General features: G+C 39.3%; 1 protein-coding gene and 1 long non-coding RNA gene across 4 annotated transcripts in view; both read right to left on the bottom strand.

Moving 5' to 3' along the window:
- The window catches only part of SLC35F3 (solute carrier family 35 member F3), a 143,722-nt gene extending 122,966 nt beyond the window's left edge, over positions 1 to 20,756 (bottom strand). For 2 of the 3 annotated variants that reach the window (XM_072333368.1, XM_072333371.1), the window contains exons 1-2: positions 20,480 to 20,756; positions 20,096 to 20,325 (exon numbers count right to left, since the gene is read on the bottom strand). In XM_072333368.1, the coding sequence (XP_072189469.1) occupies positions 20,096 to 20,325; positions 20,480 to 20,532 (283 nt within the window). In that variant the 5' untranslated portion in view covers positions 20,533 to 20,756. The remainder of the gene's footprint in view (positions 1 to 20,095; positions 20,326 to 20,479) is intronic. The other variant, XM_072333370.1, reaches the window with a different exon arrangement.
- Positions 20,757 to 21,958: 1,202 nt separating this feature from the next.
- Positions 21,959 to 25,365, bottom strand: LOC140250504 (uncharacterized). Its single transcript, XR_011903187.1, has 3 exons — positions 25,259 to 25,365; positions 23,516 to 23,595; positions 21,959 to 23,399 (listed from the first exon to the last, which is right to left on the bottom strand). It is a non-coding gene; the product is annotated as an uncharacterized lncRNA (long non-coding RNA).
- Between the last annotated feature and the right edge of the window lie 764 nt (positions 25,366 to 26,129).

The raw sequence follows: 26,129 nt of genomic DNA, 5'->3' as shown, positions 1-26,129 counted from the left end.
ATTTAAATTTTTTTGTTTACTTTTATTTTCTGCTTAAACCTGTTTAATATAAACTTGCTACAACAAGGTAATCACTCGCTGTGAACTAATCTTCACAATACTTCGGGGGTCCTCCAACCAGTGCAGTCAACCTAGTCACCCTGACCAACCTCAACTAAAGAACAAAACAAAAACAGACAAAAAGCAAAAAGCAAAAACAAAAACAACAACAACAAAAAACAACTAAACAAACAAAAAACAAACACACACACACAAAAAAAACAAACAACAACAACAACAAAAAACCCAAACAAACAAAAAAAACAACCAGAAAATAAAAGGATACCCTGATCCAAGTCCTACTTGAGAGTGAGAGATTTTGAAGCTTCGAAGGTATATAGGTACAACATATTCCTCTTTGGATTTTACTGTCAACCCTCCAATCCGGTCATTTTCATACACTGAAAACAAAAGACACAACCACATAAAAGGACCAGAGAGACATTTTCCTTTTCTGATTCAAGAGATTGAAGAACTCCAGTTTAAAACAGGCAATGACAATGGTTTAAGTGATGCTGGCTTACAAACTGCCACCAGTGAGTGAGGACAAAGACTGACAGGCAGCCAAAGTGCAGCAGTGCCTGCTGCTGGCTCGTTCCAGCAGAGAAGAGCTGCCCTTTTCTATTTTCAGACTCCCCTGGACAGCAAAGCCTTCTCAATCACTGTCATATTCAGCCCTACCAACTTCTACCTCGCTTCTACAATTCTGTCTGGACATCATCCATGCTTCTCGCCATGCCTTCTGTAAGCTCCAGGCAGCTTCTGAGCTGCTATTTGGGAACATCTCTACCTGGGCCCCTCAACAAGAAAGACATTGACATCCTGGAACACGTCCAAAGAAGGGCAACAAAACTGGTGAGGGGTCTGGAGCACAAGTCTTATGAGGAGTGGCTTAAGGAGCTGGGATTGTTTAGCCTGGAGAAGAAGAGGCTCGGGGAAGACCTCATTGCACTCGAAAACTTCCTGAAGGGAGGCTATGATGAGGAAGGGTTTGGCCTCTTCTCCCAAGCAACAAACAGGACCCAAGGAAATGGTCACAAGTTGTACCAGAAGAGGTTTAGATTGGACATAAGAAGGAACTTTTTTTCTCAGAGAGTGGTCACGCACTGGAATGGCTGCCCAAGGAGGTGGTGGAGTCTCCATCCCTGGCAGTGTTCAAGAGGCGTCTGGATGAGAAACTCCAAGATATGGTTTAGTGGTTTACTGTAGCTATGATAATAGGAAGACGGTTGGACTAGATGATCTTGTAGGTCCTTTCCAACCTTATGATTCTATGATTCTATGACTCAAATTAGAGACTGCATCTAGACCAACACTAGCAGCAGATCCATTCTCCATAAACATCTTGGTTCTGTTAATTTTTGGCCTCCACATACCCAGGGTTATAGGACAAAGGTGGAGAAAAGAAAAGAAAAATCTAAACAAGTCTTTTAATGGCTGTTTGAAAGTTGTTGCCTTGACCATTTAATTGAACATGGAATAAATAATTCTATACTTATAGGAAATATCAGATTAATCAGATTAATGATCTTTTTTGTAGCCTTCTAATATTGTTTCATTTTTCTCACCTAATTCTAATTTGTGTCATCTCAGGTTAAAGCTGCAGTATACTTCTGATAAATTTCTTTAAAAATACTTCTTTAAAAAAGAAAATACCAAAGATGACCTTTACATTTCCCATGTCTTTAACAAGTTATAAATATATATAGTAATTTAAATAATTATGTAAATTACTCAGATTCTTAATTAGTAATAGAATTGCTGCTTGACATTTATGATGATTAATCTTTTATGTTATGGTTTCATCATGATGCTGTTGGATGAAAACAGGAATTTGATGCAGAAGTTGCAAAACTAGCATAAAAATCTCACTGTTACATTTAATTAAAATACCTTAAGTGAAGGGGGGTTCTGTGGGGCAAAAAGCTAATTTCTCGTAACATATATTGAATTTTAAAACATTTCACTCTGCATAGAAATTAAATTATTGTCATAAACAGAACTGTCTCGTTTGAGAATCTAGAGCAAGTATATTCTTGGAAAACAAACAACCAAAATAGAACACAGGCTGCATCTTCTTTCATAAACTGAAATTTAAAACAAAGCAACAACAGCAAAAACACATTATCTTCTGCTTCTGAACTTAGTATTTGATTTACTGAATCAAGTGAAAGTTTTTCTACTCATCCAGAAAAGACTACAAACACCAAAAGTGGGCTCAGCTATTTAAAGAAAAAGAAAAAAGTACTGCCACTGCTAAGGACAACTGTGGACTCTTTCCTGATTGACACTTCTCAAATCTTTAACAACAAATCTGCTAACTACTGTATTTTAGAAATTCACCTGTAATTATCTGAGTGGATAATAATGTATTTTCTTATTATTTACTTAAAGGGATTCTTTCATAGTACATTTATCCCAGGTGTTTATACAGACTGAGCAAAAGAACCCTTTGAGAGCAGCCCTGCGGACATGGACTTGGGGATCCTGGTGGATGAGAAGCTGGACATCAGCCAGCAGTGTGTGCTTGCGGCCCAGAAGGCCAACTATGTTCTAGGCTGCATTAAATAAGGGGTGGCCAGCAAGGAGAGGGAGGTGATTGTCCCCCTCTACTCGGCACTTGTGAGGCCCCATCTGGAGTACTGCGTCCAGGCCTGGGGGCCCCAGTACAGGAAGGACATGGAGCTCTTAGATTGGTTCCAAGAGGGCCACTAAGATGATCAGAGGGCTAGAGCACCTCTCCTATGAGGAAAGGTTTAGGGAACTGAGCTTGTTTAGCTCGGAGAAGAGAAAGCTCTGGGGAGACCTGATTGTGGCCTTCCAGTACTTGAAGGGATCATATATAATGGGAGGGACAATGCCTGTTTACGAGAGTGGACATTGACAGGACAAGGGGGAATGGTTTTAAACTGAGACAGGGGAGGTTTAGATTGGATATTAGGAGGAAATTTTTCCCCCTGAGGGTGATGATACATTGGAACAGGTTGCCCAAGGAGGTTGTCGATGCCCCATCCCTGAAGACATTCAAGGCCAGGCTAGATATGGCTCTGGGCAGCCTGGTCTGGTGGTTGGTGACATTGCACATAGCAAGGGGGTTGAAACCCAGGACATCCTATGATATGACATTAAATAATGAAAGCTACAGATTTTTTTTTCTTTTAAGATTATATAGAAGCAAATTTATTGTCTTTCACCATGTCCATCACTGACACTTCTAATATTAAGGTAAGAACCCACAGTTCTGAAGTTGGAGTCAAGGCACAGTTCAATTTCGTTTAAGAAAGTGACATGATTCAATAAACTTTCAAGGGCACAGGGAAGATGCGTAGCATACAGTCTGCTAAAACAATAGCAAACAAAAATAAACAAAAAAAACGGAGATGTCAGGACCACTTTCGGCTTTTGAAAATCTCTCTTTGTTGTAGAAGGAAGAAAATGCAATGCAGCGTCGCTAACTGAACGAGTCTGTTCATTTTATCCAGACTGATGCAATCTCCCACTTTCAGATACTGTCTCAGCACACTTCTGAATTGAAGCGCCGTTTTGTTACTGCACAGCTTTCAGATTGCCTCAGCATGCACATCCCTAAGAAGACTAAATTTGCAGAACACATAATGAGAAATATGTTTCAACCATATCATACAGTAGTTAGTCAAACCTGATACAAAAAACATGAGATGTCTTCTTTCTAGATGCTATCATTTGTAAAAGCATGAAGTCCAAAGAAAGAAATCCTCCTGGAAGATAATTCCCAGCGTGCTCTCTTACCTTTGCAATGCATGTAGGAACTAAATCACAGGGGAAAAAAATAATAATCACACAGACGGGAGACATCAGCTACAGGCAGAGATGGAAGAGTCTATGATTCAAGCTGTTTATTTCCCATGCTAAGCTGCCCCGGTTCCCTGAACATACCTGTTTGCAGGCCAGATGACCAGGTGTTAAAAAATCCTGCCAAGAACAGCTAGGAGCAAAGGAAAAGTCACTGCTGAACTTAGTCCCCTTTCTCTTGAACTTACGCTCACAGCAAATACAGATGTGCTTTAGCTTACTCATAAAAAATGAGATTCTCTTTTATCTCTTCACTGGCCACTTCACATCTCAGAGCCTGACTGCACAAGGCACTGACTTGTTTTCCTGCACTTTACATTTCCACTCTGGGAAAGAATGCATTGTTAAATACTGCTTGTTAATTAATACAGGAACGCATTAGTCACTTTAGAATTAGAGAAGCAAAATTAAGAACTCTGTAAAAGACAGACTGTCGAGCCATATGCAGGTGAAAGAGACCCAGCTTTCACACTGATTTGAGGTCACCCTCAACAGAAATGTGACCATCAGATCTCCCCTGAGCTATAACATGAAGGTCTGAGCCATCCCACAGGCCACAAAGACATTAGTACTGTACTGCTATTCACTACCTAATAGCCTTCTACAGCAAACCCAAACAATCGCCTATTTATAGATGTTATAAACAGGAAAGTTCTCTCAAGTACCTTTTTCTGTAAAGAAACAAGAAACATTTATGCAACTAATACAGATGTTTCTTTTCCAGGAAAGCCAGGAAAATCCACAATGTTTTTGCACGTTAGTATGGAACCACAAACAGTCCTCCCTTCCCAGACATGTCATAAGAGCTCTCATTGTACTGTCCTGCAGGCACAGCCTCCCCTGAGCCAGATCAGAACTACACTGACCCTCAGCAGCAAGATTTGTAGGCACGTGTTATCAGAACCCAGCTAAACTGGAACCATCAGTATTGCATATGTTAAAACACCAATCTTTGAAGTACTTTCCCTTGATAGCAAACAAGTTAAACAATGTGAAAGAGTATAAAAAAATGGCAGATTGAAAAGAGGTGGGCTGAAAATGGCAAAAATAAAGAGAATATACCTTATTCCTGCCAAGCGAGCAGCAATGTTCAAAGCCTCTTTCTATGGACAGGTTATAATACTTTTATAAAAAGCACGGAAGAGAAATATTGTAGAGGTGCTTCTTGTAATTAGGGTATGTGTGCACAAGGATTTAGGTATAACGTGTGGGTTTGGGCTTTTTCCAAAGGTGTCTGCCACTAGCTTTATATGAACATTTCTTTTTCAAAACTCTACAACACTGTGTTGCTTGTTAAGATCAATCCTGTTAGACTGTGTTCATTAAGCATTCGTCAAAATGACATGAAATGCCTAGTTATCAGTATAGGCACTTGTTTTTATTTTCAAGATACAGGAATACTTTAGGTTAAGCTCCTTTAACTGGATGACTTTTTCTTGCTCTTACTTCAGACAGGTTGGTTTGTTATTATAAGATGCAAGTAGGATGATACCATGTTCTGTTATTCTTCGTTTATCACTTCAGTTGCAAAGCAAATACTAATTAGCAAAATATCATTTCATGACCAATTTGCTATCATTATCTAAATCCCATTCTACCTTTTCAGTCATTCTGAAGTGAATCAATGGGAAACTCAACTGTAATCTCCCCTGTATTTTGCATGGCCAAAGCAAATGATCCCATTTCATTTATCATGAATTATACAGTACCTTTCTGTTATGTCACAGCATTCAGTCAAGCAATCGGATTATTTTAAAGCTATATCCAAACCCGTGAGACATCAGCTGCCAAAACATTCCTATCAATCATGGAAATTCCCAAGTAGTGGAAAAGTTATGTTTCTACCCAGAAATAATACTACTGCAGTAAAATGCTGCAGTTATATCTTAGTGTTATAAAGTCTAGATTTACAGGAATACCAGCTCAGAGTAAACATGTCTGATTTGGGATTTGGCAAATGAGCTCATTGAAATTATACTTTTTAGTTCCAGTATCCAGTCTGTGGATCCTAGAGCTTATTGAACAAGAAGCCATTTATAAATAATATATATTTAATATAATATAAATTTATAAATTGATTGCACACAAAACCCCCTTAGGTTGTGTTGAAAGAGGTGTTTATGTAACTGGAGCAAGACATTCTTCCCTTTCAGGAAGTAGCTTGTGTTATATTTCTGTGTTTCATACTCGATGGCACATTATCACCCAGTGTTATCACTGCATTATTTCAAATTATACTAAGTTGATCCGTCTCACATTCAACATTATGCATTGTGTCTGTCACAAAAACTTCTGGAGTATTTTAAAATCATTTTTCAATGCACATTTCTGCATTAAAACATCTGCCTCTGAGTTCTACTCAGTACTCAAGCCAGGGAACTTTCTGCCATTTTAAATACGTTGTACATTCTTACAGACTTCTTAGCACAGCAGCTAAAACAGGCTAAGGTTTAGTCATAGGAAAATAGCACAGTTATTTTCTGATGCCTTCCTTCTGCCTTCCTAGACAAGCATAAGTAAGGTAAGTATAAGTAAGTAAGTAATAAGTAAGGACATTACATAGACTTCAGGATTCCTTACTCATTTTTCCATTTTTTGCTTTGAAAAAACAAGGATCTTGGATAAAACCAAGGAGTGCTGTATGCATTTCGAAATAACTGCCTGTCAACCCACAATATTCAGTGCTGCAACCACAGAAAAGGCTAAATTAGGACTTCTGTAAAATGCCTTAGATGAACAAATCTATAGCTATGAAACAGACAATAAATTCAGTGCAAAACTAATGGGCTTTATACAAGCAAATGAATTAAATGATTAGAAAGGGAGAGGGAAAATGGGCTGTAAGAACAATCAGGCAGTGCAAAGAAACTACCCAAACATGTCAGTGTGGATCATTACATAATGTTCTCTCAGGGTACTTGTTATGAGAAAACTTAACTGTTTCTATTCACAGACAGTTTTTACCAAGGTAGCACTGTTAGAATCCTAATAGCACAAGCTAGCACTGCAAGCACACAGATTTGTTTGAATCAACGTGTTTATACCCAAAACGTTGAAAAAGTCCAGAGTACCGTAACATCAGGATTACAATTTTGACTTGGACACGTGGTCTTATGCATGTACAGACTAAATCAGTAAGCAAAGGAAGGGAGAGAATACTGTAGATTACTGCTCAAGTAGTATTTGATTCCACTGAAATCAACAGAGAATCAATTTAAATAAGTCAAATTATGTATTTGGTTTGAAGAGTGTTTCACACCTAAGGAAACAGAACTTCTTACAAACAGGATATCAAAGGCCTAATTTTGGTGCTATGTCTAATTACTCAGAGACACTACCAAGAAAAACATACTTTTCCCCTCACGTAACTCAAGCATCCATCAACTTCTTCATAAATTACTAATTTGCATTAAATAAATTGCAAAGAACCCCCTTTGCAAGGATTTTTCCTTATATACAGACTGTTGTATCAAACTTAATTTCTCTACACATGTGAATTACTTTGGATTATGTTATATTCTGGAAAACTGACAAGGCCAGATTGTTGGGAAGAAAAAAAAAAGCAACCGAACAGCAAAAACAATGATTGTGTTATTATGTTGGGATGCACAAAATGAACTGAGAACTGCATTATTTTGAACCACAATTAAATCAGTTACGTGTGCTCAGAAAAAATATTTGCTTTATTTACACAGAAATTGACTTTCAATACGTACAAAACAACAATGATGAAATCTTCTAGATTACTGTAATTACCACAGACAAACAAAAACAATGTTTTGTGTAATGAAGAATAATAGATTGGTATTTTCCACAAACTGTATCACTAACAGTCAGTAGAAATCAGTTATCTGGAGCAATAGAAATAATTAGCATACTAGAAGTTTACAGAAACAAATTAACAACTTTAGTCACAGCTGCTAGGAAGCTTAAGTTACTCGCACATACTTCTTTTCCAGGCTTGAAGCTCATGTATTAATAGCTGCAGAAACATTTCCTCAGAACTCCGAAGCTCAAAGGAAATAAAACCAGCTAGTTATTTAACCATGGGAAAAAAGGAATTTGAAGACCTATCCTTTAAGTATCAAGCACATGTATTACTCTGTACTTGCACCCACAGGTAATTTCAGTTATTATCTTGATTACTGGATTAAGTCCTTAATATTTTAATAGTGTAACACTACTACATTAAAAATGATGAGAGATGAAAAGTAACTACACTAAGGCTTAAAATTTGTTCAATAGGTAGTCTCCAAGGCTTATAAAAGCAATGCTGAGAAATACTATTTGAAGTAGGTAATGGATAGGAATTGTTCCAATTTTAACTCTGAAACAGGATGTAATGAAAATATACTTCAGAGATAGCAGTTATTTAATCTATCAGACATAAACAAACAGTGACAAAAAAAGCAAGAAAGATTAGGTGTTAAAAGGTTGGCTATTGTCAGATAAATTGTCTAGCTTCAACAATGAGCTCAGCCCTGTACAACTCATTTGTTTTTAGTAAAATTAGCTGCCATTGCAGAAAGCAGATCACAGTGCAGCTGCTTTTACCTTGTGCTATCTGAGAAATACACATTTAAAGTGAAAGAAGCCTTTCTGCAATGAGCTGATGGTTTTGTATCTTCCAATTACATGGCAATGCACAGTGATTCAGATGGAGCAGTTCATATCCAAGGTACTGACTAATAACAACTCTCCTGGTATAGATCTCTTAATTTTTGTACAGTTCCTACAGCTAAGCATGCTACTTGGGCTAAGTTTCTGTCAAAACTCCAGAAGTTTAAAATCAGATTTGTCACAACATTTATGATTAGATTGGTTCAAAACAAGAAGAGGTAAGCTAGGTGAAAAGAATATAAGAGCCTTAAATAAGGAAGTCATTTTTTTATAATTGGGGATCACATAAACACGCACACACACACACACACACACACTGTTGAATTGCCTCTTGCATGGAAACAAAGTGAAGAAAACAAAAGAATTTATTGGACTGACAAATTAGCTATGATGGAAGTGAATTTAGCTGAAAATGAATTTACTGTACGTGCTTACATAAACAGTTATAATGGGAATGCTTTCAGCTGCAAGCTGGGACCAGATCCAGTCACTTCTCACTTGCATTTGAAAAGTGCAAAAAGGCATTAGAATAGAGAAGATGCTGAACTTGGGACAGCACATCGTATTTGTGAAAATACTTCAGCTAGTTTACTACTCCTGAGATTATCTGGAAGTGTAAGAGTGTCCAAGCTCAACAAACTGCCAAGTTTTTACAGACCTACTACAACCACACTGAGATCAGAACCTTAATTTCCATTCAGGGCTGCAGTATCCAGCAGACCATTAGTTGCTCATTTTAGTCAGGCAAAATTCATCTTGGCTTCTTTCAGACTTTTACCAATAAGAGGTCTTTGTGATTTCAATCTATGAAAATAAAACAGACACAAATAGTTGACCCAACCAACCAGCTTTGTTAGATAGATTTTGAAGTTTACCAGGAAGTCTCTTCAAGATTTTGTAGGCTACTTGTATGTTTCTACAGTAGGGTTCTTTAACAACCACCAGAAACCTAATCTGAACATTGTTACTTCAGTGTCACTTCGCATTTCTTCAGGAAAATACTACACGCTGTTCTGTGCCTATATTTGCATGGAGCTCTGTTTCTGTGTGTTTCTCTCACACCTAAATTGATTGAGTTAGAGTTATCAAAGCCTAATCACTTTCCTTGCTGATAAACAAGAACGCCTTCCTGTTACTATTCCAGAAGGCTCCAGCACCAAATCCATCCACTGTCCCCCAAGCTAGCACATGTCCTCCTCTGAAGTGGAAAGACGCTATCAGTGATTTAGCATTTAGGAAAAATGAAGGAGTTGGGCCCAGGGAACGAGCTATTTTCTGTTTGGTAACAGCCCTGTTTCTGGACTTTCTCCTCCTGTTCCATTGCTCCCATTGTGTGCTCTTTTAGAGGTGTCAATCCTCAAATCCTAAAACTACAAATGGCTGTAAGATGTGTTCTTCCTCCTTACAACACTCTGCTCTGAGTAGCTGGCTTTCTAGACAATAAAAAATAGAATAGTCTCTTCTTACTTGCTGTAGATGCTTTCTACCCATGTTGGGACAAGCTATTAAGTGCTAATTAAATACTAACTTTGAGATGAAGGAAAATTAAAATTGCACATCTATTAAAAGAAATCATTATTCTATAATTTAAACAGAGCTTCTCGGTAGTCCTCAGGAACATACAATAAAGACCATGTATGGGTAGGTGTAATATGATGCAGTTGCCTTAGGAACAGATGATCAGCACATAAAGCAGAAAGCCAGTTTAAAAGACAAACTCAAAGACTTAAACCTGATGAGCCCGGCTTGAATAAGGCTCGTGCAAAAAGCGTCACAGACTTGGCAGGGATTAATCTCATACAGTTTTTCTAATTTTCTCATTTTTGTGAGCATAGAGCTGAATATTATATTACTTTGAGCCAGAAGTGTTCTAGTGGAAACACAGTTTCCTTTGTGCAGTAATTTCATCAAGAAGCAAAACATTCCCAGGGAGTCATAAGAAAGTCTAGGTTTACACTCTGGAGATACTGATATAATTCCTACTTCTAATGCATTTTTATTATGTAGACAAGAGATAACGCACTTCTAAAGAAGCGTAGGATGTTGAACAATTTGACATGCAGAAAGAAATCATCATCTGCTATATGTCATTTTAAAGTAATATCGCTAGAAAAGATTCCTATGAAGATGCCATGCAAAAATGTTTTCATCTTCTGAACTTTCTAGGAATAAATACGGGATGCCTAATATTGTTTCCAGAACTATTTCCAGTGAGATTCAATTTCTAAAGAACAATTAATCAAAACAGAAGGTCCCAAGTATTGAACCCAGTACAATACTTGTGATCTGTATTTGTTTCTTGTCCCTATATTTCTCTGCTGAGAACGCAATTCTTCACACCCCCACTTTTACATCCCATTTTTGTTTCTATTTGGAGAAATATTAAACAGAAGAATACTCCTCAGTATACAAAGTCCAAACACATATAGAGCCTCCTACTTGTTAACTTCCCTATTTGCCAGAATAATTTTCTACAGATTCTGAATGACGTGTAACTAGGGTATAAAGTTTACAACACCAAAATATATTTCCTTTCTATGTGACACAAGAAAAGCAAATACAGAAGTTGTTTATTAAATAAACATTGCAGCTAGGAAAGAACTTTGAACAAGTTTTTGCTTTTGTTTTTGTTTGCAAAAAAAAAAAAAAAAGTAACAATAAAATATCAAAATTCTTCTTTGATTTTTAGCTTTCTGGGGCAATTTTTATTAAGGACTTCCAATGAAAGCAAAATAATTTTATGAGCAGGAGCTGGAGGTCAAATTCTGTGTTGCACCTCTAAGAGGATTATTATAAGCCTTACAAGCAAACCATGGAAATACATGATTTATACATGATGTATTGGAGCCCTCCTCATACATTCTCTCAGGATAACATGGCAAGCTGGAAAAACTGACCAGTTGTCAGATAGCCACCTGAAGTCCCTTGTGCTGTGCAATGGTAGCTCTATTTTTCCGTGTTAATTTATGTACACAAACGCATGCTCATATAGTTAGAGCAGAACTTCAACAGTACGTCCACCTTTTCCTAGGCAGTACTTTGCAATTTCTCCTATTTAGCTAGCAACTGAAATGCACTTCTTTACATTACAAGCTTCTTGTTTCTGGGAGGAAGAAAGATCCTCAACTGCGAAGTCACCAGGACAGCAGGATATTGTAAAGTCAAACCCTGAATAGCAAAAAACAGTTTCAGCAGAAAGACAAGGAAAAACACATTTGCTGTTATTAATTACTGCTCCATGGTTTCAGACAGTATATTCCATAAGCGATAACAACTGTCTGGATACACTGACATATTTAAGATAATTACCAGAAAGACTATATTACCATGTTAGTTTGCCCTAAAAAGTACAGGTATGAATGGTTCTATATTTCAACAAATCAGCCTCAAAGCTTTCTAAAGTCTTGCACGAAGTGAGAAGGAGAACCAATGAAGTCATAAAGCCATGATGAATCCTTATTTCCTGGCAAGTAATGGTGCAAGTAGCAGATGAGTGACCTGAATTCTGGCACTACATCAGCTAGCGTTCAAGTCTGTAAGCAGCTACTCCTACTGAATATAAGGATTCAGGACATGACCATTAAGACAGCATTTTGTAAGCTCAAGATCTCAGAAGGGATAGGTGGGCTCTTAGTTTACTTTGCACCTGAGTACAAGCCCATGATCCATTCATACCACTACATGGACCTGACAAAGCCACAACACAGTATGCTGGGGCTCACAAACAGCATCACTGGCAGCCAAGTTAAAAGTAAAATATACAGGCTTGCTCCAGCATAGACAGAAAGCAGACAAATTCAACTTCCACACTACTTTGGTACCTTAGCTGCTGTGTAGAAGACACTGAGGAAGAGCACCAAATCAGTCCTATTTCCAATGTCAAAGCAGAGAAAGAAAAGATAAAACTCTTTGGAATATTACTATTGGATTACCTCTACTAGCTATTATTTATATAGCAGCAGGACTGTCAGGATTTTGCAATACTTTTCAAAATGGAAAACAAGGTTGCTCTGTTTAGATGTTAAGGTCTGTTTTCACAAACTATTGCACAAGAACCAATTACAGCAATGAGAATAAGTTAATTGCAAGATCAAGGCCTTATTAGGAAGAATGCAACTTTTTAACTTGCAGCCAGTTACATGCCCTGGTTCTGGAGGAGCTCAAAGAATCAAATTACCTTGCCTTGTATGACAGACTTAATGAGCTAATATTTCCTGTTGGCTATGTGATGTCATCCTTATTTTTCCAAATGTTAAGGCACCTAAATCCCTAAACTACTGAAATAGGCATTGTCAGAAAAAGCCTGATTCTTACATTGACCAGAAATAGTAATAGGAGAAAAAATCCAACTGGATGTAAAATAAAACATTTGGTACAGAAATGAACCCTATGATCCTTAAGGTCAGGAGAAAACTGAGGAGTCTGAAATCACTTAAAATGAACTTTTCTTCTTCATAAGGGGAAATGCCAAGTGCAGCATCCAGAGTTTAAAGAAAATGAACTCAGGGAACATCATCCCCACATCTCCTTCTTTTCATCCTGAAAAGTATTTGACTTCCATTAGCGGGCAGCAGGTACTAGTAGCTTCTGATTTATATCAGCACTATGAAACAAAAACACCTCATTATATTTAAGACAGATTAGATCATGGCAACTAGAATCTGGTGAAATTACCATTGAGGCTAATGGGCTTCAGAGGCAATGCACTAAGCAATTTCAAGAAGATAAACATCTGGAACCAACAGTCCTTTCCTTATCTTTTTGTCTTTCAGTAATATTCCCTTTACACAGCAATATCTGATATTACAATATTTCAGCACAAACTTTGCAGCCAGCTTGCAATGCTGCTACACATATCAGATGGTACACTCCAGATCTACTGCAGAAATGTCCTTGACATAGGAAGGACTCCTCAATAAAGACAAATACAGCTTCAAAAACTTTATGCAAAATTGCTTCAAAAATAAATGTTTGCTTAACCAGTAATAGTTCCCAAATACAGTTCAAGCAAACTAGTTTACTCCCTCATTATTCTATATCAATAGGCTGTCTTTTTACTAATAACCCATTATTATGGATTCAAGACATTGATTACTCAACACATTCGGGTTTCTGTTTTAAATATAAGCATACACATATCTACATATACATACACACACAGTTCACCAGTAAAAGGAGTTTCAAATGCCAGTTAACACTTCCTCAAACTTGCTAACCTGAGCCCTGGCTTCACTAACATAAATAGCTTTTCACAATAGAAACTTCAGTGGTACATTCCACTGAAAAAAAACAAACCAACATTCATTGGTAACATTCATGCTAAGGGATATAAAGGTAATGCTGAAAGCCAAGAGCTCCCTAATTACTGTTCCACGAACTGTTATACATAAGTACATGCCATGTGTAGCATGCTAATTAGAGCTGCATAGAAGAAAAAAAATGCAACCAATTAATTTGTTGAAATAATCAACAAACAACAAAGTATGCATTTTGGAGTTGCAGTTTCTAGTTTCTTCACTGTAAAAACTCTCTCTCTCTATATATATAAAAGATTACTTGACTGCCTAGCTAAAAGTGGTGGTAACACTACACTATTGCAGTATTTATTTACTTAACTACAATGTGTTTAGTAAACACATTCGCTAACCATTTGCAATTTGCCAAACATTCACTAAATAATTCAAAATGTTTAGTAAATCAGATTTAATTGCAATTTGCTTGATTAGCCCATAGACAGTTTAAAACTTGAAATCCATGATTAATGAAGGCCAAATTATAAGAGGAAGTAGCTTTCTGCTTAGCATTGACCCAAAGCTATTTTCCTTACCACCTGAAAATCTCAGGAAACCTCAGGTCTTTTCTCCATTGGAATTGTCTTGAAGAAGAAACTTATAACAGGCTGGTTGACCTCTGCCTCAATATTTGTACAGAATCTCTGTGGGTGCTCAGCAGTACTCCCTGTACTCCTTTGTCCTGTCTCTTCTGGCCAGATTTTGCTCTTCCACTCTCATTTTCAACTGCAAGGCCACCCAGAGTGTTAAAGCCCATAGGAGCCAAGGAGCTCTCTTGCCAATAGAAAAATAAAACATAAAAGAAAGAAGAGTCTCCCTTAACATTTTGGGACATCCACTGCAAACTTAGGATCGGGTCTCTGCTGTGTTTTGATAAACTATTTCTGAGAACAGTTACTCTCAGCTACAGTGAGTGCCATACATATGGGGAAATGGCTCCAGGACCTTATGCGTGAGCTGTCACGTGGATGTAAGCCAGTAACAGTCCTGGTTTATGTAAAATCACATATACATTTAGCTTGTAACAGACAACTAAAGTGACAGTTGAGTCAACTATGCCACAATACTTTTAAAGTTGCAATGTAATCAATTACTATTCTTTCATTTCACCTGTAAGAGTAACCAGGATTTGTTTAGCTTTATCTGCTAATGGAACAATTAGTTCTGTTAGTATTGCCAAAGAGCATCAAGAAGAAAAAACAAATTAAGCCTTAAAAACCATAAATCTGGCTTAAAACAATGAGGTAAGGCACATATTTTTACTTCTCTTTTAAACTCCTGGGGCATTCTGACCTATAAATTGACACCAGGACATATATCAAAGTCGTTCTCCCAGAGTAAAATGTCTAGAAGTTAGTCATTGTTTTCACCTGAAAACCACAATTCCCACGTAATCACTTGAGCTCAGGAACAGCAACATGAAGGGTATCCTCAAAGTACTGTATCAGTTATAAGAGCATATATAAGAGTGAGAGTAATAAGACTTTTATATTTATGTAACAGAAAACAAGTATCAGTTTCAAATTACGTGTTCACAGTTGGCCTGAAGATGGCTTTTCCCAGAGAGAACTGCTCCGCAGTTTCTGTCTTTCAACTTCTGGAGATTCCTGTATGCCAGCTCAAAAACAAGTTAAGTTCTCACTCAGCTGTAAATACTACAAAAACAGTATTTTCACAGATTTCACACATTAATATTTTTATCCTGATTCATAACCCCATTGGATTTGCTTTTAACAACTGTGAAAATTACAGCATTTAATGTAAATTCCATGTGAAAAGCAGACCACAAAGAGAATCAGCTGTAAACACTGGTCTTCAGCTGTATAGCTTCCATTTGTTTGGCTAAAATCTCATACTTTTAATTAGTTGAAACCAATACTCCCTTGAAAGGGTATCTAAGTTCAGTAATTGTGACATTTTAATAGTCAGACATTCATGCTTTCTGAGAAACATTCTAAAGATTTGTAAGCTAATGTGTTCCAACATGTTGTTTATATTACACTGGTAATAGCAGTAATTCCATCTTCAGGTCAAGACCTTCTGTGCTACATGCTGTATGAATAGTAGGTTGATAATCTGGGCATTAAAACCACACAGCTTGTTGTGTTGTTGAAGTAGCAATAGAGAAACACTGAAAATAGAGAGCCACTCTTTAGCTAGTAGGGAGGAGTAGAGCAGGAAGTATTCAAAACTGATGGCCGTGATCTTTCCATTCCACTTGAACAACAGCAGGCCACTTAAAAGGAGTCACTGCAACGACCTGGATGTATGTAAACTGAATAGAAGCATAATGCTAAGAGGTCTCTCAGGCATCTGAAAGGAGGGACAACAACAACTCTGATTTGTCTGTAATGAGTCTGTCAATGTATTGAAGAACACATCCTAAGGATACCCAAAAGTCCCTCCTTTAGGTGACAGATCCTAATCTTAAACAAGGAGCAGATGTTTGTAGATGATCTGTAGGAATGGGCAGACTGCAAAACTGGGATAGCTGACTCAAATCCACATGAATGTATTTAAAATACCAATCACACCACGACAGACTGTGATATTAAATAACTACAGGACAGTCTTAGCCAACGTAGAAAATAATACTTGATAATGGTGCTGTGTGTGTTTCAGGTGGAAACAAGCTTCCCATCAACTGCTACAGTAATTCTAATAGACAGTCTTCCACACGGTCAGCAAGACAGTTCAACAGTTCCGTGACAGCTGCATGTTTCAAGTGCAGAAAAGTTCTTAGGTAATATACTTCTAAAAAACACTTAGAAGCCTAATTCCCAGTGGTGCCAAATGGAAACTTAAAATACGGCTGTTCACCTTGTCTTTTCTGTCAAACATAACTCACAAGCTTTTAGAGAAGCCATGGTAATTTATTTCACCCCCATGAAAGAGAACCGCACTGATGATACAGCTCTAACAATGGTTTGATCTCCAAACAACAAATAGGCTGTCACTGGAAGCTACAAATTTTGTGTTGTGTTTTTTTGTTTGTTTGTTTGCTTTTTTAATTTTTAAATTTAATTCTTTGATCACTGTGTACTTGTTAAAAACAAACAAACAACCATCAATTACCATACTTCTCATTGATATCAAGGATTGCATAAATACTGAGTTCTAGCATTGACGCACCTGTATCAGACTATGATTCTACTGCATCTTGAGAATTTAAGTCAGATGCTGCAAACTATCCCCATGGGAAAAATTACAAATACTTGATTTAGACTCAAGAGCAGTTATTCCCATATTTCCTTACACTGGAACTCAGTAGCAAGAGATTCAGAAAAGAAAGAACTGCTACGTTGGATAATGCCACACTCCTATCCTCTTTCTGAAGATGGGCAGAGGCTATGGAGGAAAGTGCAAGAGACCCTCAGGAAGAATATGGCCCACCTCTCCCACTGATTTGTATTATGAACAGTGAAGCTTAATGTTCTCTCCAGTATTTTCCCGAACTATTGTAACTTACAGCAGTGGCAAAATCAACAGTCCCTTGTATTTGATGTGTTCCTTTAAAAACATTTTTCTTCATATTAACTGAAGGCTTTCCAGCTTGAACATCCGTCTGCTTTTCCTCTTATGAAGCAATAAGAAGAAAAACTCTCTGTAGGCCTGAGTAACATGCACCAGTACCTTACACACTGCTGTCCTTACCTCTTTAAGATGAACAGCCAAAACTCTCGAGACTCTTTATAGACTGTATTCTTTCCCTTGCTCATCTCAGAGCCTTCTTTAATCTTTACTTTTTTTAAAATAACCAATATTCCACAATATTTCACCGGGCTGTACCACTAAATTCTCTGAAGGCGTCATAATGACACAAAAGCACATAACATTATTCCAGTTCCTAAAATCTGGTTTGCAAGTACAGACAAACAGCAGAGGTCTTCACTGAGCGGCATACAGTCCCAGCCTATTCCCTCTCACAAGCTGATGAAGTGATGTGAAACTTCATAGGCTGCGCTGGTCATTTTAGCAGTTCCAGGGAACAGGAGGCTTCTATTTGTGATACTGAGTGTCGTCTGCTAACATCTGGGCTATTCATCTGACTCAATCAGTTCTCCTAGAGCAATGCAGAGTCCTTTCCTTTTCTATCCAATCTATATTTTATGATTTCAGCAAATTTTCACTTCCTCCTCCCCTTCTTCCATCTTATTTATGAGTATATTAAACACAGGAGTTGGTCTGTAACATAGTGATACCCCAATCTGTTTCAAAAGGTCCATCCTCTACCCCAACAGAAGTAGTCTCCAAGACAATTTGGGGATCATGGCAACATACTCCCTGATTACCTTTTGGTGATTACCCTTATGGAGTTTCATTAGAAACTAGCAGAGCTTCCTGTATGTCTCAGTTTTAAATACATATAAACAGTCTAAATGACGCATATGAGGAATACTGCCTTGTGTGGAAAAAAAGAGGTCTAGACCTTCATGTGATTTAATTGCAATAATAACGTCATAGAAAAATGCAGATAGCATTTGATCAGATCAGACAAGATTACTGACTTGTTTTCCAGAATGCAGGCTCATTATTCATGCAATTCATTAATTACACTCATTATTTACAGAGTGCCAACAACACAAACGTCTACAAGCAAACACAATAAGATGACAAAAAGCACAAGGGAGCAATTTGAGCTTAATAAAAATTGTTTGATTGCAGTTCTTGGGCCAATTAAACCTCTTAAATTGAAAGTCACGAGGGAAATCCATATCCCAAGCCTAACTGCCTAAGCCCAAATTGATGGACTACTTAAAGAGTAGCTTTTCCAAAGTTATTTTCCCCCTTCAGATGATTCACCCCATTTACAGGCATTTGGTCAGCTCTTCAGCTGATGTACATCAACACAGCTCTGCTTCAGCCATGCCATCTCATATCAGCTAGAGAGATGAGACTTCTTTTTTGAGTGTGGTGTTGTTGTTTTTCCTACATCTCTACCAACCCAGATTTAAAACTGACAGTGACTTCCTATCACCTATTGTTGTTAGGCACAAACTTAAGAGACTCAGATAATTTGGGTATTTGTGTTCCATTTCAACTCCACTATGCATTTTTGTTATTCAGAATGAGCTCCAAGAGAAAACATAATGAGACTAGCAAGATTAGGTTTGCAATCAACTTTTTCAGACACAGTTTCAACACAAAGTTGTAACTGAGGAGTTAGCATGACCTTTATTATTTCAGAAGGATCTGCCACAGTGGCTCAGTGAGACTTCAGCTGGACTATTAGTCACTGTGTCAGATGCAGGCACCAATAACCAACTGAATCTGGCACCAACACACCATCTGATCCTGAAAACTGACCTGAATAAGCTTTACTCTCAAGAATGGTCCCCATCCACGCAATGAAATTGCTCCTACAGAAATCCCATACTCCCTATGAGTGAAGTAGTGAATATCAGATACTTGCGTTGAAAAATATGAAGGAAAAAAAAAAAAAAAAAAAAAAAAAAAGGGCTCTTACAGAAGAATTTCCATCAGTAAAGCCTTATTTATCAAGCAATCAGAAGTAGCTCTTTCTCGGTGATAAATGGAGCAAATACTGTGTAACACTCCTTCTTGCATCACTTTCATGATGAAGCACACTTACAAGGAGATCATCCACCAGCAAACATCTCAGGATGTTTACACATTGTACTTAGGAAAGCACAACGTGAAAACAACCACTTGGTCAGAGCTCACATGCCCAGCAAAGCGACCGTTTCTGTTACAGCCCGATCGTTTCAACAACAAAAGCCCTGTGACGGCACAAACAACATTAAAACAACCAAAGACACACTTTTATGACTTCAATTAATGGGCAACTTATTTTTAGAACTCCTGAAGTCATGCAGCTATCCCCGTGGAGATAAAAGACAGGCAAGCGACAGGGAGCGTTACATGCAAAAAGCACTAGCTGCTGTATCATAGCCCCCCTGAGGTCTCGCTGCCTTTCTAAGTCATGCCTATGGGGCACACAGCTGGGCTTCTCCTCGCTGATAGCGTAGTAAGTTTCTTGCTCAAGTGTAAGCATATGGAAGAAACAGATCCATAGGCACAAGAAAGGCATAAAAAAACAAAACAAAACACCAAAAAACCGAGATTAAACACTGTGAAAACCTGACAGGCTCCTAAAACATCACTTTGGAAAACAGCGTGCGGGTGGACGCAGAGGGGCTTTTTCACAGCCGCCACAAACACAGTGATCAGCATCCCAGGTGCGCCCGCAGCACTGCCAGCAGTACCCGTCCCTCGTTCTCAGCAGCATAACTCGTGGCTACAGGCTCAAACTCAACCCCCCCCCACCCCGGCAGCCCCGCGCCTCAACTCACGTTTGTAGCTGGCGGCCCAGGGCTGGTAGCCGTAGTAGCCGGTGATGCGGAGGATCCTCTCCTCGATGGAGGTGAGCCCCACCGAAGCGCTGGTGAGATCCTCTACGGAGCGGGACCACTTCAAGTCCTCTTTGATAGCCTCGTCCACCACCAGGTACTTGAGCTGCCGCAGCTGCGGGCTGATGTCGGACAGCCGCCGCGGGCTGACATCGGGGGAGCGCCGCATACCGCTGGGGGACGGGAGAGGGCCGTCAGGGGCCGCCGCCCTCCGAACCACGCGCGGCGGCCCCACGGCTCCGACAACTTTCCCCGCAGGTGCCGCTAAATGGGCTGGGGTGGGTGGGTGTCCCGGTCCCTCCCGCCCCGCCCCGCGGCCGTACTCACAGAGTGGCTGCTTTGCCCCGCGCGGAGCCGTTGGGGAACTCCCGGATCCCCATGGGGAGAAGCAGCGAGGGCTGCGGGGCGCCCAGACTTCACGGCGGGGCGAGCCGGCGGCGCTCACCGGCAGGTACCAGGAGGGAAGGAGGCACGGAGCGGGCGAGGAGGCGGCGGCCACCGCGGAGGGTCCCCGGGCACGGCGCTGCCCGGCGAGGAGAGGCGGGCAAGAGAGGGGCGGGCCGCCGCTGCCGGCTGCGAGGCGCTGCCGGCTGCGGAGCGCGCCCTGCCCGGCCCCCGCCGCCGCCCCGCGCCCCCCGCTCTGCCGCCGGCCGCCGCCAGGGGGAGCCCCGCGCGCGCAGCCAGTCGCCGGGTGACGGCCGCGACGCGCGCCCCCTGTCGGCCGGCCGCGCCTCGGGGGAGCCCGCTGACCGGGAGCTGGGAGCGTGAGGGAAGCGGCAGCCGGCCCGTCTCTCGAGCACGAGTTTTACACGCAGCCTAACCTGACGCATCAAAGCAGGCCTGCGGATGCACTCAGCTAATATATAAGCTTAAATGAACGTCAGTATGGATGTGCACTCTGTGGATGTGCGCTCTATACAAACATATATGACCTGTGCTCAGGTGCAGGTGAGAGAGGAGCAGCTTCACGTCAGCCCCTTCAGAAGGTCAGATCAGCAGTAGTGGTTAAAAGCAAGAACGGGATTAGGCTTTTCACTCAGACCACCAACGTCCAGTCTCATTCTACATGCGTTCACAGAGAGCTGCCACGGAATTCAGAGCCCCTGTTGCATGTTTCTCCACTTTGATATTCCAGAATCACCTCATTCCACACTCATTCCTCCAAGAGATTGTTTTGCTGCTGTTTTCTTCTTTGCCAGCTGCTGTCATTTCAAGGTGTAAATTGGATGATAGATGTGCAATAACACTTTCCCCTGTCATGCAGACGCTGAGTGACTTGGGACAGCTTGAGTGGCACTGCCGGCAGGCTTGAAGTGAGCATGCATCTCGTGAGAGAAAAGGAAATGCATGGGAGAGAATGATGTAACATGTACCGAGATGCTTAATTAAACAGCATTTCAAAATTACAGCTGCTCAGATCTTACCAAATCTTGCTACAAACAATGCTGCTTCTTAAAAGCTGCTGCAAATACTCAGGGAAGAACTCTTCTGTCTACTATTTTAATCCTGTTGAAGTATTGTAGTTGGATCTGAAATACGCTGCGTGGAATTGAATGCCGAAAGATAAATCCACATGATTTTGAATGTCATTGAACCATTAAGACTGGAGAAGACTGCTAAGATCACCCACCAGCTCATCCCACCATGCCCACTAACCGCATCCTTCAGTGCCACATCCGCATGTCACCCTGGGCACCTCCAGGGACAGCGATTCCACCACAGGCAGAAGGCATCAGTTTATTGTGGATTTGTGGAGCTGATTTACAACTTTTAATACAAGGAGAGAAAAACTAATAAGCCAGTAATGCTATGCAAGAGTAAGCAGCAAGATAAAGAGAAAACATTTAGTAGATGTTTTATATATTTATACACAGTATAATGACTATTCAGTAAACAAAACTGAGCGGGATTTGAGTTAGTGTAGGTAGGAGCCACCCCGTGTTCTATGTAGCACCAAACTGGTGATGCTATGAACGGCTTTTCTGAACCTTTTATGACTTCTAAATCAATAAAACACCTACAATCAAGCCTGAGTTAGGAAACAGTGTACTTTTTAAAATGACAGAGCTCTGTAAGAGGGAACAGTTTGTATTTATTGCAGAGTACGGTGACTTACTGTCCTATTAGCTGCACCCTGCTTGACTGCTACTCAGCTCTTAAATACACCCATCAAGACATATCAGTACTACATTGTTGACACTGTGACGCTATGTGAGAGGAAAATGTCATCTAAACTCTATTTTCGTTTCCCATTATTAACTGACTTAGTAAAAGTTTATCCAAGATGGATAAATACTACTCATATCTGAAATATTACTTCCATCACATGCAGGACTAGTAACTTTCAAACAGCTGTAGGAACTCAGAGTTCCAGCCCACTTCTTAAGCAAGTACGCTGATATATGTCCTCACTCCTTAACGTTTTTATCCTCATTACTGAAGGTGTACCCCTGAGCCATTAATCTGGTTTTCCTGCCCCAACGGTTGTTGGATATTAGACAGAAATACAATGTACATGATAAAAGTCACACATAATATATGGAAACACCTCTATGGCAAAATTACTTTCTCTTACTGGGGCATTTCTGACATCCACATGAATATAATGCTACCATATAGTCAAGTGGCTCCAGCTAGATCAGCAGGACTAACTTAAGGTTCGTATGCTATTCTGATTAGATGAATATAATCTATTTAATATGCAAAATTTGAAGAGACAACAAAAAATATTGCCATAGTTGAAAACTTGTGAGTTTTTCCCCAGGTCATCTTGCTTGCATTCACTTTTTGAAGTATCTATCTATCTATCTATCTTTATATTTAAATAAATTCAGAAAACCAAGAAAGACTGCTTGAGATGACAGAAAATATCCAAATGCAAAACCAAATAAATCAGCCCAACCACCGTCAACCACTTCACACTTCCTCAAGTAGAGAGAGGGAACCTGCTTCAGCAATTACAGTTGGATGACTTTAAGACAAGTTGCAACATATCTTTCATGTAAATTCCTGAATAGCTCTTAGATTCTTGCAACTTGAAGGCAAAACCAAACAAGTATCAGGATTTCAGACATGACTCCTTGCTAAAAGCATCCAGAAAGCACTGAAAACTATGATGTAGTTGCTTGCTGTAGTCACAAAGGGACATGCAGTGCCTGTGTCTTGGTTTCTGGGAGGTAAGGTGCTTTATATAAAGCTGATTTTAATCTGCCACTTCAGTGTTGTTGAATATAAACTCTTCAGTATTCTTCTTTGTCAAACAGTAGAAAATAAAAGTGCCTTTCATTAGAAATTGAAAATAGACCTAATGATTGTTTTGCTACTTATTGTTAGATGAGAAGCTCAGAAAAAAAACCCACACACCTTTTACTTTTTAGGGCATCTCATCATTTCTTTGTAGTGTGCGAATACTGCCTTCGTCTCTTCCCGATTCAAACAGAAAACTGAAATGCAAAACACAAAAATGCCATTTGAGAAACAATAGCATCCCCTTCCTCATTTTCCTCCTTCAGCAGGAAACCGCAAAAGGACTGTAGGAGGTGTCAGAGACAGAAAATACAGAACAGTAGATCTTTTCAATATCCTGTATTTTAAGAAATGCCTGAGGCATGAATCTCAAAGTCAATCTGCGCTCTGTATGGACTTGGTATCTTGCACTACATTCTGCTATGTCAAGTAACTTAGTACAGAAATAATGGACTACAAAACAAAGATAAAGGAAAGACTAGTTACCAATCATAAAAGTTTCTCTATTTTTTCCTGTCATTTCTACTTGGTGCTTTTCACTTCGCTGACCATAGCATGTGTTTGAGACTGAAAGGAGAGCCAAATGACCAGGGAATAAGGAAAAAGGGAAAATGATAGCAATGGCTCTCTACCATGGCTATCCCATGGAAAGAAATAGAAAGGCAGCCACAAAGATTCAGCGAAAGACTATAAATAGAGTGCAAAAGAAAACTTAATGGATTTCTGCTGAGGAAAGGCTGTTGCTTTCGTGAATCAGAGCATGACATTCATACTGTGTTTAAAGTTGCTTATCTGGAAAGTGTGCCAGCCCCAAATAAAATCTGATCATTCTCACCCTTTGGATAAACTTTTATTTCTCTACTTTTGGAGGTGGCTTTTAAAATTACCATTTTTTGATGCATCAGTAGTCTTGGACAGTGCAGCCTTCACAGCAAGGTAATCTCTGAAGGCTTAGACACTGATTTAAACAGGCAGCTTTTATTGTATAGGGTTAATGGCAGCTGTTTGTAGCTGTTCAAATACGTGAAATATTAGAATCTTACTGCATTTTATTTCCAGCTTTTTTCTTTTTAAGACTTCATTAAAAATAAATCTGTTAACAATATAAGTTTGCAGCGAGAAGAAGAACACTAAGAACTACAGGCAGACAATTCACAGAGGTGCTGTGCATGTCCCTCCTAGCATTCATTTGTACGCAGTGACATCTGTATTAATTGTATACAAACATCAGGGCTGGTGCAAGCAATACAGTGAGCCTCAAAGCAGTACTGCATCTCTGCATGAAACCGTATAGCATTGGAAAATGGGTTATTTCTTTAGTAGAGTATTTTATTGTGGTGATAAATTAGAAACAACGAGATTATTTGATTAAACTTTCTCAGTCACTGCTGAATGGACTACCTTGCTTGTAGAATTAATAAAAAGGCCAAGACGCCTCATTAACATGCTTGGTAGTAAGCTGGATTGGCAACAGTACAGTTTAATCCTGCCAAAGGGTATTTGCTGAGGAAAGTCAAAAAGCTTTTAAATCATTCTTAAAGGTTGAGACAAGAGAAGATGACCTTGCAAAAGCTGTAGTCCTGAACTGTCCAGAAGAATTTCCCCCTTCCCCACATATCCTAGAGCTACTTACTTAACAGAACAACATTAAATAATAAGGCTGCTTTAAATGCATATAGATTGATTTTGCTGTGAATGTTGATGGGGAAGCCAGATACAAAAGCTTAGGCTGGAGAAAGCTACACATGCTAGAACTCCCTAGGGTTTTTAGTAGCTGAAAATATACTGTCATCACCTAGTTTATAATTAAGTCACCTGGTCTAAAGGCAAATTTTTGTGTACAATACCTGTCAGACTCACCACATTGCTTTCAGCAGGGCCTCACACTTTGCATTAAAATTTACAAATCAGAAGGACATGGAGAAAATGGATGAAAAGCGCCAGCAGCTGTGCAGAATCATGCCTACTGAAACATCACAAAGATCAAGATGAATGTTATCACTGCTATTTAAAATCATTCACGTATGGTAAATACAGCTACAGAAAGTTAACAAGTAAACTGCTTCATAATTCTCACACAGAACAGCCTATGAAATTGTTCTCAAACTCAAACTCTTTTCAAAATACCATTTAGATTACTCGCAATGGGTATTTATTCTGTATTGTGCATTTTAAATAACGAAAATATGCTTTACAACTGATTTTCTATGTGAAAACAGTCTTTTGTACGTAGAAAAAAGCAACAGCATCTGTCAAAGGAAGTACTATTCAGACAAGTTTTAATGATTTAAAATTTAAAGCGGTGTTATCTACCAACCTGGACTGATGGATTATTTCATACTGGAGGAATTCTACTAGTTTAATGGAGTTGCCTCCAACGTACAGCTATATAGGTAGCCAATTATTTTGAAGGGTGGCATGATATTTGTGATCACAATCATATTTTCAATAGAAACGTGGCTGCAACAGATGTTTTCTCTACTATAATACCTTAATTTCCAACTTTGCTTAAACTAAGCACGACTTCTCAAAAATCTGTAAGCCCTGAGTTCCATTACTGGTGATGTTTCTTCTAAAGTGTATTTTAAATTCCTATCTCTAGGCTACCATGTTTGGTTTTGAGCTTTAAGTTTCCCATGTATGTAAGCTTTCCTTTGTTGGCCTGTGTAAGATTTCTAGTCAAGCAAAAATAGGGGCACCTGAGGAATTCCTCCCAAGCATGAAATCAAGC

This window comes from Excalfactoria chinensis, chromosome 3 (genome assembly GCF_039878825.1).
Source record: "Excalfactoria chinensis isolate bCotChi1 chromosome 3, bCotChi1.hap2, whole genome shotgun sequence".
Classification (NCBI taxonomy): Eukaryota; Metazoa; Chordata; class Aves; order Galliformes; family Phasianidae; genus Excalfactoria; species Excalfactoria chinensis.
Note: the sequence above shows the minus strand (reverse complement) of the source record. Positions and strands in the feature narration are given on the sequence as shown.